The sequence below is a fragment of the Schistocerca piceifrons genome, chromosome X (assembly GCF_021461385.2).
Source record: "Schistocerca piceifrons isolate TAMUIC-IGC-003096 chromosome X, iqSchPice1.1, whole genome shotgun sequence".
NCBI classification, from domain to species: domain Eukaryota; kingdom Metazoa; phylum Arthropoda; class Insecta; order Orthoptera; family Acrididae; genus Schistocerca; species Schistocerca piceifrons.
Window position 1 is genome coordinate 615513339 of NC_060149.1, and position 13174 is coordinate 615526512.

The 13174-nt window shown below is 37.7% G+C and overlaps 1 protein-coding gene across 1 annotated transcript in view; it reads right to left on the reverse strand.

Moving 5' to 3' along the window:
• LOC124721514 (lysosomal aspartic protease) overlaps positions 1–11299 on the reverse strand; it is a 32830-nt gene extending 21531 nt beyond the window's left edge. Inside the window, exons 1-4 of the mRNA XM_047246530.1 lie at positions 11134–11299; positions 9606–9726; positions 2798–2921; positions 2595–2713 (exon numbers count right to left, since the gene is read on the reverse strand). Coding sequence (XP_047102486.1) covers positions 2595–2713; positions 2798–2921; positions 9606–9726; positions 11134–11195 — 426 coding nt within the window. The 5' untranslated portion in view covers positions 11196–11299. The remainder of the gene's footprint in view (positions 1–2594; positions 2714–2797; positions 2922–9605; positions 9727–11133) is intronic.
• Positions 11300–13174: the final 1875 nt, after the last annotated feature.

Genomic DNA, 13174 nt, shown 5'->3' on the forward strand with positions numbered 1-13174 from the left:
AAGGGTTGTCACAGTACTGTAAGTTTGGTGCACCTGCCATTACACAATGAGCTGTCATGTGATGGACAGTGGCTGCTTACCAGCCTCTACATAAATAGGGAATGTTCCTAAATGCCCCTGTTGCCACTAATTCCCTTTATGGTAGAATGCATTACGTGTATTCAGGTAAGGCATCATGCAAACCATATCATGCCATGACTGTACAAAGATTGTATAAAACTTCAGAACAAGAGATTGGTCTGCTCTCATTGTCAAGTGCTTTGAGGAACTCTTGTTTTCAGCTCTTCTGGTGTGGCAACAGGGTAAGCTGCTTATCAAAAATGTGAACAGAAAAAACTCATAATTTAAAGATTTAAAAACATTTGTTTTCAGTCTATTTCTCCACCTCCTTCCATTGTAAAAGAACTAACTATTGTTTGGAGGAAAAGCAGAAAAACTGCAAATTCCCCAAGTAAGACTCCATCTTTAAAAACTTCCATGGCAATAGTTTATAAACAATTCTATATTTAAAGTTTGCTGAGGAGGAACTTTCAGCATCCCCATGTATTTAGATGTCTGAGGATAAAAAAAAACATGGTTGTTTTTGTAGCAGTTACAGGCATTTCTTTCCCCAAGCATATGCACTTACAAGTATAAGTAATTTGTCTTATCTCAGTGGGCACTATGGGTTGCTGTATTAGCTTTCAATAGCGATTTTTTGATGGTTGCCACATAAGCAGCAGCAAAGCTAGGAGGCTATCCGTGTAAACTAATCCACTGTAAGAAATTTTACATTTCCCCCTCAACAATTTAATGTTTGTTTTCTTTGGCATGTCACAGCACCATAAATCATTTAATTTATATGGCAACTGCAACATACATTCCAATTCATGGGTTCAAAATCCATACTACTTGAGGGTAACTCCACAACCATACACAACTGTGGTGTGCACAACCCTGATATGTGCAGATCATATGTGTGCAAGTATGAACAGGCAACCTTGATAAGTGTATCTCTTGCTGGTATAAGTGCCATTGAATAGTTGCCTCAGGCAATATATGTAAAAACGTGGGGCAATCATTGAATCAAATTCGTTTTTTTGGAGGGGAGAGATTTTTTCCATGAAAATGTGGAAGTATTTTGACAACTCCTGACCACATAGGAAGGAATGACATTCGTAATAAAATATGTGAAATCAGAGCTCTCACAAAAGTGTTCTTTATGCATTCTTACATTACTTCTTGATAGGACAATTCCATATTTAAGGTTTAATAACAAGTACACTGTTTTGTTCCACTGGTTTTTGTTTATTTCAAACTAGCATTTGGCTTATTGGGCCATCTTCAGGAAACAGTTGGCTAGTGTCTGAAAAGGACACTAGTTTTTTGTTACCAAACATTATAAGCAAAGAAAATCCACTTGCATACAGTGTTGTGCATCAAACTTGTCTTAATGTTGGAATTACATGTTATACAATGGAAAATGTTAAGCAGAATACATAAACTACACAATATTACTAGTTAAATTACCTGTAATATTGTGTAGTTAAACTATTTATTGTACTTAACATTTCCCACTGTGTAAAGTGTGATTTCAACATTAAGACGAGTTTGATGCACAACACTGTATGCAAGTGGTGGATTGAATCTTTGCTTATAATGTTTGGTAGCCAAAAACTAATATCCATTCCAGACACTAGTCAGTTGCTTCCTGAAGATGGCGCAATAAGCTGAAAACTAGACTGAAATAAACAAAAATAAGTAGATAAACAATGGTGTACTTTTTACTCAACCTAAAATTTAGATGTTCACTTCTCCTGTACACTGTTCGAGAGTAGGATGTGAGAGAAATGAAAATGGGTCAATAAGCTCTCTGCTAAGGATTTAAGTGCAAATTGCAGAGTAGTAGTTTAGATAAAGGTATAGTGTGGCACCAGATTGGGCTTTGTAAATTTGAATGCTGTAACTGCTGATTCGCAATTACTACAGCAAAGCTGCTGCAATAAAATCACACACACCTGCATTACAACAACGAAGTCCAACTACGAAATTTAAGACCTGCTGATATGCCTCATTCAGTTGTCTCTAGACCAGCCTTCACCATTTCATGTGGGTCCACAACCAACTCAGATTTTGTGAGTTCCTAGCAACTGATTTAACTGCAGAATGCTTTCTTGTCTATAGGCATTTCCAATCATTCAGCCAGGTCCACAGCTACTAACAATTCTTGTCAAAATTTGACACGCTAGCAGCTAGGACAGTTCCTATGACTTCATCGAAAACACCATACTCAAAATGCCCCGTAAGGGGTCTCCTGGCCAATGACACCAACTGCTCATTTCCATTTTACCATACTCAACACAGTGAAACCATTCCAAAGTGCTATATAATGCTCAGATTTGAGTGCACTGTTCATGTTCTAACACCTGTGATTGGTTACTGTAAATTTTACTCCTGGCTCCCAAACGTGTTTTTGTTCTGAAAGAATAACATGGTTTTCCTCACTTAATTCAAACTTTATGAAACTAGTTCAGGTTTCACCTAACTTAACTACCATTATGCAGTATATGTTACAGAAAATTACTTATTCCATCAAGACAAGTTAAAAAATTTACCTGCACTGTATCAGTAGACAAATAGCCAGAAAGGCTTCCAGAACCATATTGTATTTCAAACTTTGTTCCATTTGGCTGGTATGTGCTGGACAGCCCATGATCATATTTGTTATGCAGCACTGGAATGAGAAAAATTACATATTACTTAAAGCTGCATCATTACAGAGACTGGGTGGAATGAAGAGAAATAAGTGACAGCTTACAGCATGCAATGCTTGTAACATGACATTTCTTTGATGGTACCCACAAATTTGAAGATCCTGTATCAAACACTACTCTAAACTTCTGTGGTGGGTTACCAATGCTTATTGGTCCATAGTATTGGGCCTGAAAAATTTACAAGCGATATTAGGTATATTTCTTCAAAGTCACAGATACAACACAGAAAGCATATAAAACAAACTCAAGTTGACAAACTATTTTATGGCAATTATCTAATCACACTGAAAATTTATCTGCAGCTTATGACATACATGTCTGATTATCTCTACAAGTTATTAATCTCAGATGAGACCAACCATGTGCAACATACCAGAGTGCTTCTACTCTCTATTACTGTATGTTTCAAAGTCAAAATTAATGTAATATGTTTGGTTGATTTTTAAAGTTATTTGGCTACATTTTGGTGCCTATAGGACAACCACACTCCTGTCCTATCACCTCATTAATCATCTTACAGGTTACAAAAATTTAAATAAAACTCAGGCAGGATTATTATACGTAAAATTTGACACACACACACACACACACACACACACACACACACACACACACACACACACACACACACACACACAGTTTTGATGGTAAAATAAATAAAGTTTAAAGGTATAATATAGTTTCTTAATTCACACAATAATAGAACATACGTTTTGATACAGTTACTAAAGGCATCATCACCTTAGCGTATGACAAGTACCATCAAGTTAACTGTCGCAAATTAAATGCAAGTCCACAGTTAGGATCAAACAATGTTCCAAGATATCAAAAAATCTAGTTTAACCACATTAACTTGACAGTTTGTTACTACAACAGCTGTTGTACTTTTCCTGTATGATGGGGCTTAAATCTCTGCAGTTCTTTGTGTGAAAACACCATGGACTTCAATTCATGCAGTGACATCCTGTTTGGACATCTTGTGAACATCATCTGTACCACAAGAACATCTTTGAGAATATTAAATCTTTTGGTAGATTTTATAGTAGTTTGGACAGGAAAGTTAACTGGAAATAAACCTCAATATTATTGCTTGCTATCTAATGTTTCAAGTCCCTTTCAAGTTAACTCACCAAAGTTTACAAATTCAATGAATGCAGAGCCCAACTTAAAATGGCAAAAGCATCTCGCATGAAAACCTCACCAAGACTGCAAGTCCACAGCACTGTCACTGAGAAATTATTTAAAGTCCCAAAATTAAACTCTGGAAAATTCCAACACTTTCATAAAGTGACTCGTTGTGCATACCAGCATAGGCCCTACATCTACTATAGCCCAATGATAACTGACCAGGAGCCAAGATGGCCACCTCTTTTGTAATAATTTCTATTCTGTTGTGGCAAATTTCCATAAACATGTATCAAACAATAATCATCCATGCAACAGAATCTGGAGTAGAATTCCCTCAGCTTTACAATGCTGTGCTCACTAGACTGGCCCTAAAGATATTACCAGTTTTATCAGTGAGGGATCTGAAACACATCTGTTATCAAATAATTGAAAACAGTATAAAAAAACATTTACTGGAAGCTATCTTAGCCTAGTGTAGCATACAACAGCTAATTTTATTTATTTACAGATTTTACATAAAGTTTATGCTTTTGTATAATTCAAATCCTATTAACTATCATACTTCTGATAGCATGCTCTGACAGAGATTCTGAAGTGCTATCCACTGAAACATGGTTTGCAAAACTTGCCCAATGTACCAGTTTATGAATCTTTAAAAAATTTTGATGTTGACTAACTTTAAAAACTAAGACTGATTGGGGGTGCATTTAGACTCTCCTACTTACCTTAATTTTCTCTTTACATTGGTATATTTGCCCATTTCCATGTAGTCAGATTGGATTTTACTGATCTTTAGTCTGTGTAGTAATTAATAGTCTTTTCCACCACATTGTGGCCTATGCTCACCATCCCCTTTTAACAATTGCCAGAAAAACTTTTTCAGTTTGCTTTCAAATTTTACTTTGTTGTCTGCCAGACTTTGGGACTAGTGTAGCAGGGGATACATCCCGCGGCTTTGGACATTGACTTCACAAGTCACCAATCGAGAAGCGATTCTTCTTAGTGTTGTAGCTTCCTTCAGTGGCTGATAAGTGTTTTTTGGCTTAAAAAAAATCTCACGAGATAGAATAAACAGATCCACTTTATTAAGCAATCAGTAAAAAAACAAACAAACATAACAGCAAAAGCGAAAATGGTAAACTGCTATCTGGCGACTTGTGACGTCATTGTCCAAAGCCGACGGGTTGTATCCCCTGCTACACTAGACCCCAGACTTTATATCACTAGGTACTTCATAAAAGTTTTTGTTGCAGCATTGTGCACTCCTTTTTGTGCTAAAGATAACCTTAATGTGGAGTAATGGACATCATTTTTCCTCCTGGTATTGTAATTTTGTACATCATGGTTCCTTTTGAAGTGTAGTGGATTATTTACAACAAACTTAATGAGGGAATAAATATAGTGTGAAGCAGTAATCAGAATGCCTAACTCTTTAAACAGATGTTTACGAGACGATTGTGGGTGAGCATCACAAAACATTTTTGAGCAATGAAGGCAAAGATAAGTTGCCCCAGAACATTATTCTATATGACATTACTAAATGAAAATATGCAAAATGTCAACTTGGTGATTTCTCTCTTCCTAGATTTACAATGACTATATCTACACAGACCCACTGCATAACACTGTATGGTGCATGGAAGATGATACCCTGTACCACAACTAGTGATTTCCTTACTTGTTCCACTCTCAAATAGGGCAAGGGAAAAGTAATCATCTAGATGCCTCTGTATGAGCCCTAATTTCTATTATCTTTGTGGTCCTTACATGCAATATATGTCTGCGGCAGTAGGCTAATTCAGTAGTCTGTGTTCTAAGTGCAAATGTGGCTGACTTAAGTTGTTATAGGAATTCCAAAATGTGCTTTTCCAGTTTAAATTCTCATCAGCAGGGAAACTCTAGAATTTTGAAGTGTCTACCCTATATTGCCTGAAGACATCTATTACCCTTCTTAAAAAGATGTTTCAACAATAGTATATTTCAGTCTCTCCGGAAAAATGCCAAAATTGGTAATGCATTATTTATTCCAGGTCACACAGGGCTTATTATATGGGAACCATCTTTAGTATTCTATTGGAAACACCTTCTTAACCAGGGGACACTTTACTTTTGAGAGAATGTACAATATTCTCAATTTCAGAGGTAGCTGATACATTCTTATGATTCAATTTTATGACAGCTACTTTTTCAACATACTTCTGTGATTTTTCTCTATGTGTCCCTGTACTTTCTATGATATTTAAGAAATGATAGATATTTGCTATCTGTGATTCATGATGTATAGTCCTTTTGTTTGGTTCAATAGTAATGTTATCCTGTTCTTTGGTTGGTGGTCTTTTATCTTTCTTCACTACATTCTACATAGCCTTAAGTTCACAGTTGGAATTACTGATTTCTGACAATGTCCATGTTACTTTATTTTTTTTAATAACCTTTAAGAAATTGAGTAGTTTTTGTAGTGTGCGCCTGCTGCAGGATCTCTACTTGGTCTTGCCAACTGATACATTCCACTTTTCCTTTCATTAGATACTTCAGTCCCCTATAGTGAACCATGTTTTTTTTTTATGTGTGTGTAACATCCTTTCTGTCTGGCTTATTCCATTTTCAAATAATGAAATGAATTTATCATAGAACAGATTAAATTTTATGTCAGAAGTTCTTACATTATAAATTGTATCCCACATCAGCTCTTGTTAAATGTTCTTGAAAAGATTTGCCCTGGAGTCAATTATTCTAACTGGTTTTCATTTCGGACTACCTGTACTGTAAGAACTCTTCTTTATCTTAACTGTGCATCATGACCAGAGTGAGCATTTTTTACTGGGTAAACAGTTATTTTCTTGCTTTCGAGGTTCAACAAAGAAAACATTATCAGTTCCTGTCCTAGTGTCTATCTGCCTGTGTTGGAAAGTTAATTACTGACATCACATTGTAGGATCCAAATAAAGTTTGCATATCATCTTCCTATCTCAACCTGTTGGAAAATCTACAATAAAGTCACCAGATACTTAACAGCTTGCTCCTGTCTGACAGACAGCATAGTAAGGAACCGAGATTCCTCATAAACAGTTCAAAATTTCCCTGTGGGGATCTACATACAATTACAATTAAAAGTGAAATGTTTTTGCAATATTAATTCACAAGCACACACTGTGTGTTTATCACTGCAAATTCTACATGTCTCAATGTTTTCCATATTAGTTCTGTGTGAATAAGCTGTTAGGGTGTAATCTTATGTGTAACTTATCTAACTCTGAGGTTATGTTGTGCTCATATACACACAGGATGTATTTTTTAAGATAAAGAATTTAGTCATATCACATGTTGCTCAGGGTATTACCTTATGAAATAAGACACTAAAAGTAGTAGAGGAGTTTTGCTATTTGGGCAGCAAAATAACTGATGAGGGCTGAAGTAGAGAGCATATTAAATGTATGCTGCCAACAGCAAGTAAAGTGTTTCTGAATAGAAATTTGTTAACATCAAATATAGATTTAAGTGTTAGTAAGTCTTTTCTGATGGTACAATATTTGTCTGAAGCGTAGCCTGCTATGGAAGTGAAATGTGAATAAACAGATTGAGCAGAATTTTTTTTTTTTTTAATGCTGCACTACACATGTTTTAAAGTCCCATCATTGAGGTCATTAGAGATGGAGCACAAGCTCAGATTGAGCAAGGAAATTGGCCACGCCATTTCAAAGAAAACATCTTGCCATTTGCCTGAACTGATTTAGAGATCACAGAACACTTAAATTTGGATGGCCGGACGTGGGTTTGAACCGTTGTCCTCACGAATGTGCTAACCATTGCACCACCTGGCCCCGTGTGTAACTCATGACGTAGTACCGAATGGGACTGGGGTGAAATGGAATTTGTGGCATAATGTGTAGAAGAGGGATCAGTCAGTATGATCCATTTTCAGACATCATGGGATCACCTATTATGTACTGGAGGGAGGGAACGGGGTGAGGGAAGGGTGGCGGGAGAGGGAAGAGAGAGAGGGGAGAGGGAGAGAGAGAGAGAGAGAGAGAGAGAGAGAGAGAGAGAGAGAGAGAGAGGGGGGGGGGGGGGGGGGCAGGCTTCAGATGGATGTAGGTTGCAGAAGTTATTTGGAGATTAAGACTTTTGCACAGTGTATAGTAGCATGGAGAGCTGTGTCAAATAAGTCTTCGGACTGAAGAAAAACAACATTTGTTTTTGAGTGGTGTCATTCTTACTGTTGTACATTCAGTTTGTTGTCACCCAAAAACCCCTACTTCCCACAGTTGTGCCATTACTTTCATTCTATTGCTGGAGTCAAATATTTTGTGTATTATTTTGTTTGTTCACGTGTTTAATAGTAAATGACACCACAATCGCTGTATTACATATACTTTAAGTGTGAGTGTTTGCCACCTTGATGACATCACACATCAAAGCAGATCGGTTGAATCTCAACTTTTGGTAATCCCAATTGAGCTATACTGCTCAAGTACACAGACTGAAAAATCCTGAAACAAATGTCACTACACATGTAAAATTATATAAATAATTGAACAAGGAGTCAACAACTTGTACTGGGCTATACAGCTAAACCAGACCAGGCAGTACCAAAAAATGAACCCTAGAAGAAATCTTGCCTTATTTGGAAAAAATTGCCAAATATTTGTGAGAATGAAGATTATAAACACAATTGACCTGCTTTTAGGTTCCCGCCTGACATGTTCTGAAATCTGACATAATCGGAATAAACAGCATGTGTTTGTGCCAGTTAGTGAGAAACACACAACATTTAATAACGTGCCACTTCAACTGCTTATGTGCTTCACATTGTAAAATCACAACGTGTGGCTCAAAGCAAAAAATTTGAATTGGTACAATCTCCAAGCAATTTGTAGTAAAATGAAGACCCATTTCTTTCCACCCTCCAACATTTCAACCACCCATCCCCTCCCAGACTAAGGATTCCCTTCTCTTCCCTAGCAAATTCAATTTTCATGAGAATTCTCTACCTTCCAAACATGTTCTGTAACTGTAGCTTATTTCCAATTTTTTTGTTTTGAACAGTTTATACTCTACCACTTTCCATGTTCACCTTTATGTCAGGCTACAATATGGATCAGTTTCTATATAGCTACCCTGTAGCAGAACTCTGGAGATTATGTTATACAACTTATCATTGTCACCGTTGACGTCACGAAAGGAGAATCCCTGACATCCCATACCACACATTGTGCATGTGAAATTAACCATTGGTATATTTCCTTCTTTCCAGTTCTTATTCAATTGCCTCACAAATACATGCAGCAGCACTACCAAATGAATTCTGTCCAATGAAAAGATGTCTAAGGCTGCAGGGAACAACAGGTGCCATGCCTTGTCCCCATATTAGTACTGCCATGGGGGCAGGAGCAGTGAAGGGAAGGCAGCACCAACTGCCTCCTGCAACGTACACACAATTATCCATATTTTGTAGTTACATTACAGCAGATGTGACATGTGGAAATATTGTCAGTGCTTTGAGACAAACATCTTCAATCATGTTCAAATTTTTTCTGCTACTGGCACTACAGTAAAAAGCTTGACCAAACTGTACTCACCGAAATATTTTTTATTGGCATTTCTCTACTTTCTACAAATATGATTTGTATCTCAACCATTGTGCAAATCCATTCAGTAGCAATAACATGTTTCCATATGTGTCAATTGTTAAAAAATATATTAATGGCAAAACTGAGTACTTACATCAAGGTAGTTAGAAAGTGGCTCTGGAGTCGGACCACCATACCTTCGCCGCACTTGCTGTACCTCTGTACCTACTTCCTGCAGAGATCTGCGGGCTGTCTTTATTTTGTAGAGCGGCACCCTTTAATTCAGAAAATTAGCTATGAAATTTCTTCTCTCCCCTCCCTACAGGCACAAAATATCAACAATGATCTTTCCACACATCTACCTATTTAAAATGTTCTCTCTAAGAATACTAAAACATTTCTGCTTGATAGTTCCACTTACAAAGTAATTCCTAAATACAGTTCCTGTTACACAACAGACAATATTCTGAATGGACTACACACACAACTTGTGCCAATAATCTATTCCTGACTGTGAAACCACCATAAAAAAAGGCATGCAAATAATCTTGAATGGACTGGTGATGTTTTAATTACCATTTGACATATGCTTATGGGCAACTTTTCTGAAAGTACTGTGTTCCATACAGCACATGTCATGGGATGAGTCAATCATCCCAGAATCCTGATACATATAAAGAAAAAAACACACACACACACACACACACACACACACACACACACACACACACACACACAATGCTTATGGCACCCTAGTATACACAAATAAATAATACTACAGTGAATGGGGAAGTATATGTAAATCTACACAGATGGCAATCAGAACCCTACGAAACCTGCACCGAGTTCCCAAACTGACACCAAAGGCAGTTCTAACCACACTTTTGTGATCCAAGATTATTCTTTACAGATACAAATAGTTGTTACTATAAGTCCAAAATTAGTTATTTTTACAGTAACTATTTTTACAGTAACTATGCTTTAGTCATGCTTTTGTAGTTTCATGTATGCAGTGCCTAAGCACAATCTGAAGGAGCCAAATGATTGCTACAACTTATGAGCCATTTTCTATACAGCACACAGATGGTATGTTGTACTAGCATGACATGCTAATGCACAATTCTGCAGCCCAGGAATGCTCAGACAGTTATTATCCCAAGAGAAGCAGAACGTTACATCCATTGCTAAAGATGACACTTAAAATTCCTTTTCAAAGTGTATCTTAATTTTCAGCCTTGGTATTCATGGAAAAACAAAGAAATGGACTCTCCCCTTCACCACTCTACAACATTTTCTCTCCTAATAGTTTCTATGAAACATTAGAAGAACGTATTACGAAATAATAGAATAATAATTATTAAAGTAATCGAGAATTTAGTGAGATAAGTTAGATAGCTATTGCTTGGAGGTGTTTTGTCTGCTATTGTCGAGATCGATTTTTTTTTTTCCCCACACAAACTTGTTTGAACATGTACATCTCAGTCAGCGACATTTGAAAATACACATCTGCTTCTAAAAATCTGACATCTACCACAAAGCTCTTGCTACGAAAACAATCTTAATATCTGCAGATTCCCTAAATGTCAACCAAATAAAACTTGCAGCTACTGGACTGATGATTTCGGTAATAACTTCAACTGCGCGACTGATACAACAATTCAGCATAAGAGATGATGTCTCACCTGTGAAGTTCTGCCGAACACGCTCCTATAACTAAAATTACCAACAAAGCAATGCGAAACATTTCCCAGCTACTTCACGCACAGACACACTAAATCTCAGTGACTTCTGTCTTACGGCCTAGTGCCTAAGCTTTATCGAGCCGCTAACTCATCTGACTTTCAAAGCACTTAAACAAAGACGTTACTTATCTCACGCTAGCGTTGCATCTGTCGATTTGTTTTAAAAGACTGCCTATTTGTTATTTCAGCCCCCCCCTCCCCCCCGCATAATCAGAGGACAGGGGTGAGCTGTCTGCGGACGCAATTTGCCGCTCTTCAGCAATATGAGAGTAAATATTTTAAAACATAAAAAAACAGATCGTCAGTTGTATAAGTTAAAATATACAAGGTCGACTCGTTGATTAACTAAAATATAGGCACAGACGAACGTAAAATGTGTTGCACATGAATAAACAGGGTGTTTAATTTTAACTGAAGACATTGAAATGTCTCGAAAACTACACATCGGATCAAAAATATTATAATTCCAATTTTTTTGTTTGTCTCAGAGGCGAACATACGACGATACCACAATCGACCTGCCACCCCACACCGTGCGTGGGAGGGGAAACCTCCGTTTTTAATTGCAGATTAAGATTCTACAGCAAAATTTACATCCGTTTTGTATGAAGCATATTCATCGTTTCGTCACAGATGGCGCTCCAGTCAGAAGAATAGAAATAAGTACCCAATTGTGGAATACAGGGAATAGCTCACAATTGCTTCACCTGTTACTTTAACAACAGGCAGCAAAAGGTCATTATTCACGGTGTTCAGAATGGCTATGATGTCGGGTCTGAGTGGGGTACAGTCAAGTGGGGGGTGCCCCAGGGATCAGTGTTACGGCCACTCCTGTTCCTTATTTATGTAAATGATGTGCCCTCTAGTATTACAGGTAACTCTAAAATATTTTCTCTTTGCTGATGACACTAGTTTGGTAGTAAAGGATGTTGTTTGCAACATTGGCTCGGTTTCAAATAGTGCAGTTCATGCCATAAGTTCATGGCCTGTAGAAAATAAACTAACGCTAAATCACAGTAAAACTCAGTTTTTACAGTTTCTACCACACAATTAAACAAAACATAACGTTTTAATTTCACAGAGTGGGCATGTGATTAGTGAAACTGAACAGTTTAAATTTCTGGGTGTTCAGATAGATATAAACTGTTGTGGAATGCCAACATTCAGGATCTTGTCTTAAGACTTAATGCTGCCATTTTTAGTGTCTGAATGGTATCTGAAGTGAGTGATCTTTTAACAAGAGAACTAGTGTACTTTGCTTATTTTCGTTCGCTTATGTTGTGTGGTATTATATTTTGGGGTAACTCTTCCCATTCTCAAGGGATATTTTTGGCTCTAAAATGGGCAGTTTGGGCAATAAGTGATGCAAGTTGACCCTTGCTCAGTAGTCTGAATATTCTGACATTGGCCTCTCAATATACACTCCTGGAAATTGAAATAAGAACACCGTGAATTCATTGTCCCAGGAAGGGGAAACTTTATTGACACATTCCTGGGGTCAGATACATCACATGATCACACTGACAGAACCACAGGCACATAGACACAGGCAACAGAGCATGCACAATGTCGGCACTAGTACAGTGTATATCCACCTTTCGCAGCAATGCAGGCTGCTATTCTCCCATGGAGACGATCGTAGAGATGCTGGATGTAGTCCTGTGGAACGGCTTGCCATGCCATTTCCACCTGGCGCCTCAGTTGGACCAGCGTTCGTGCTGGACGTGCAGACCGCGTGAGACGACGCTTCATCCAGTCCCAAACATGCTCAATGGGGGACAGATCCGGAGATCTTGCTGGCCAGGGTAGTTGACTTACACCTTCTAGAGCACGTTGGGTGGCACGGGATACATGCGGACGTGCATTGTCCTGTTGGAACAGCAAGTTCCCTTGCCGGTCTAGGAATGGTAGAACGATGGGTTTGATGACGGTTTGGATGTACCGTGCACTATTCAGTGTCCCCTCGACGATCACCAGTGGT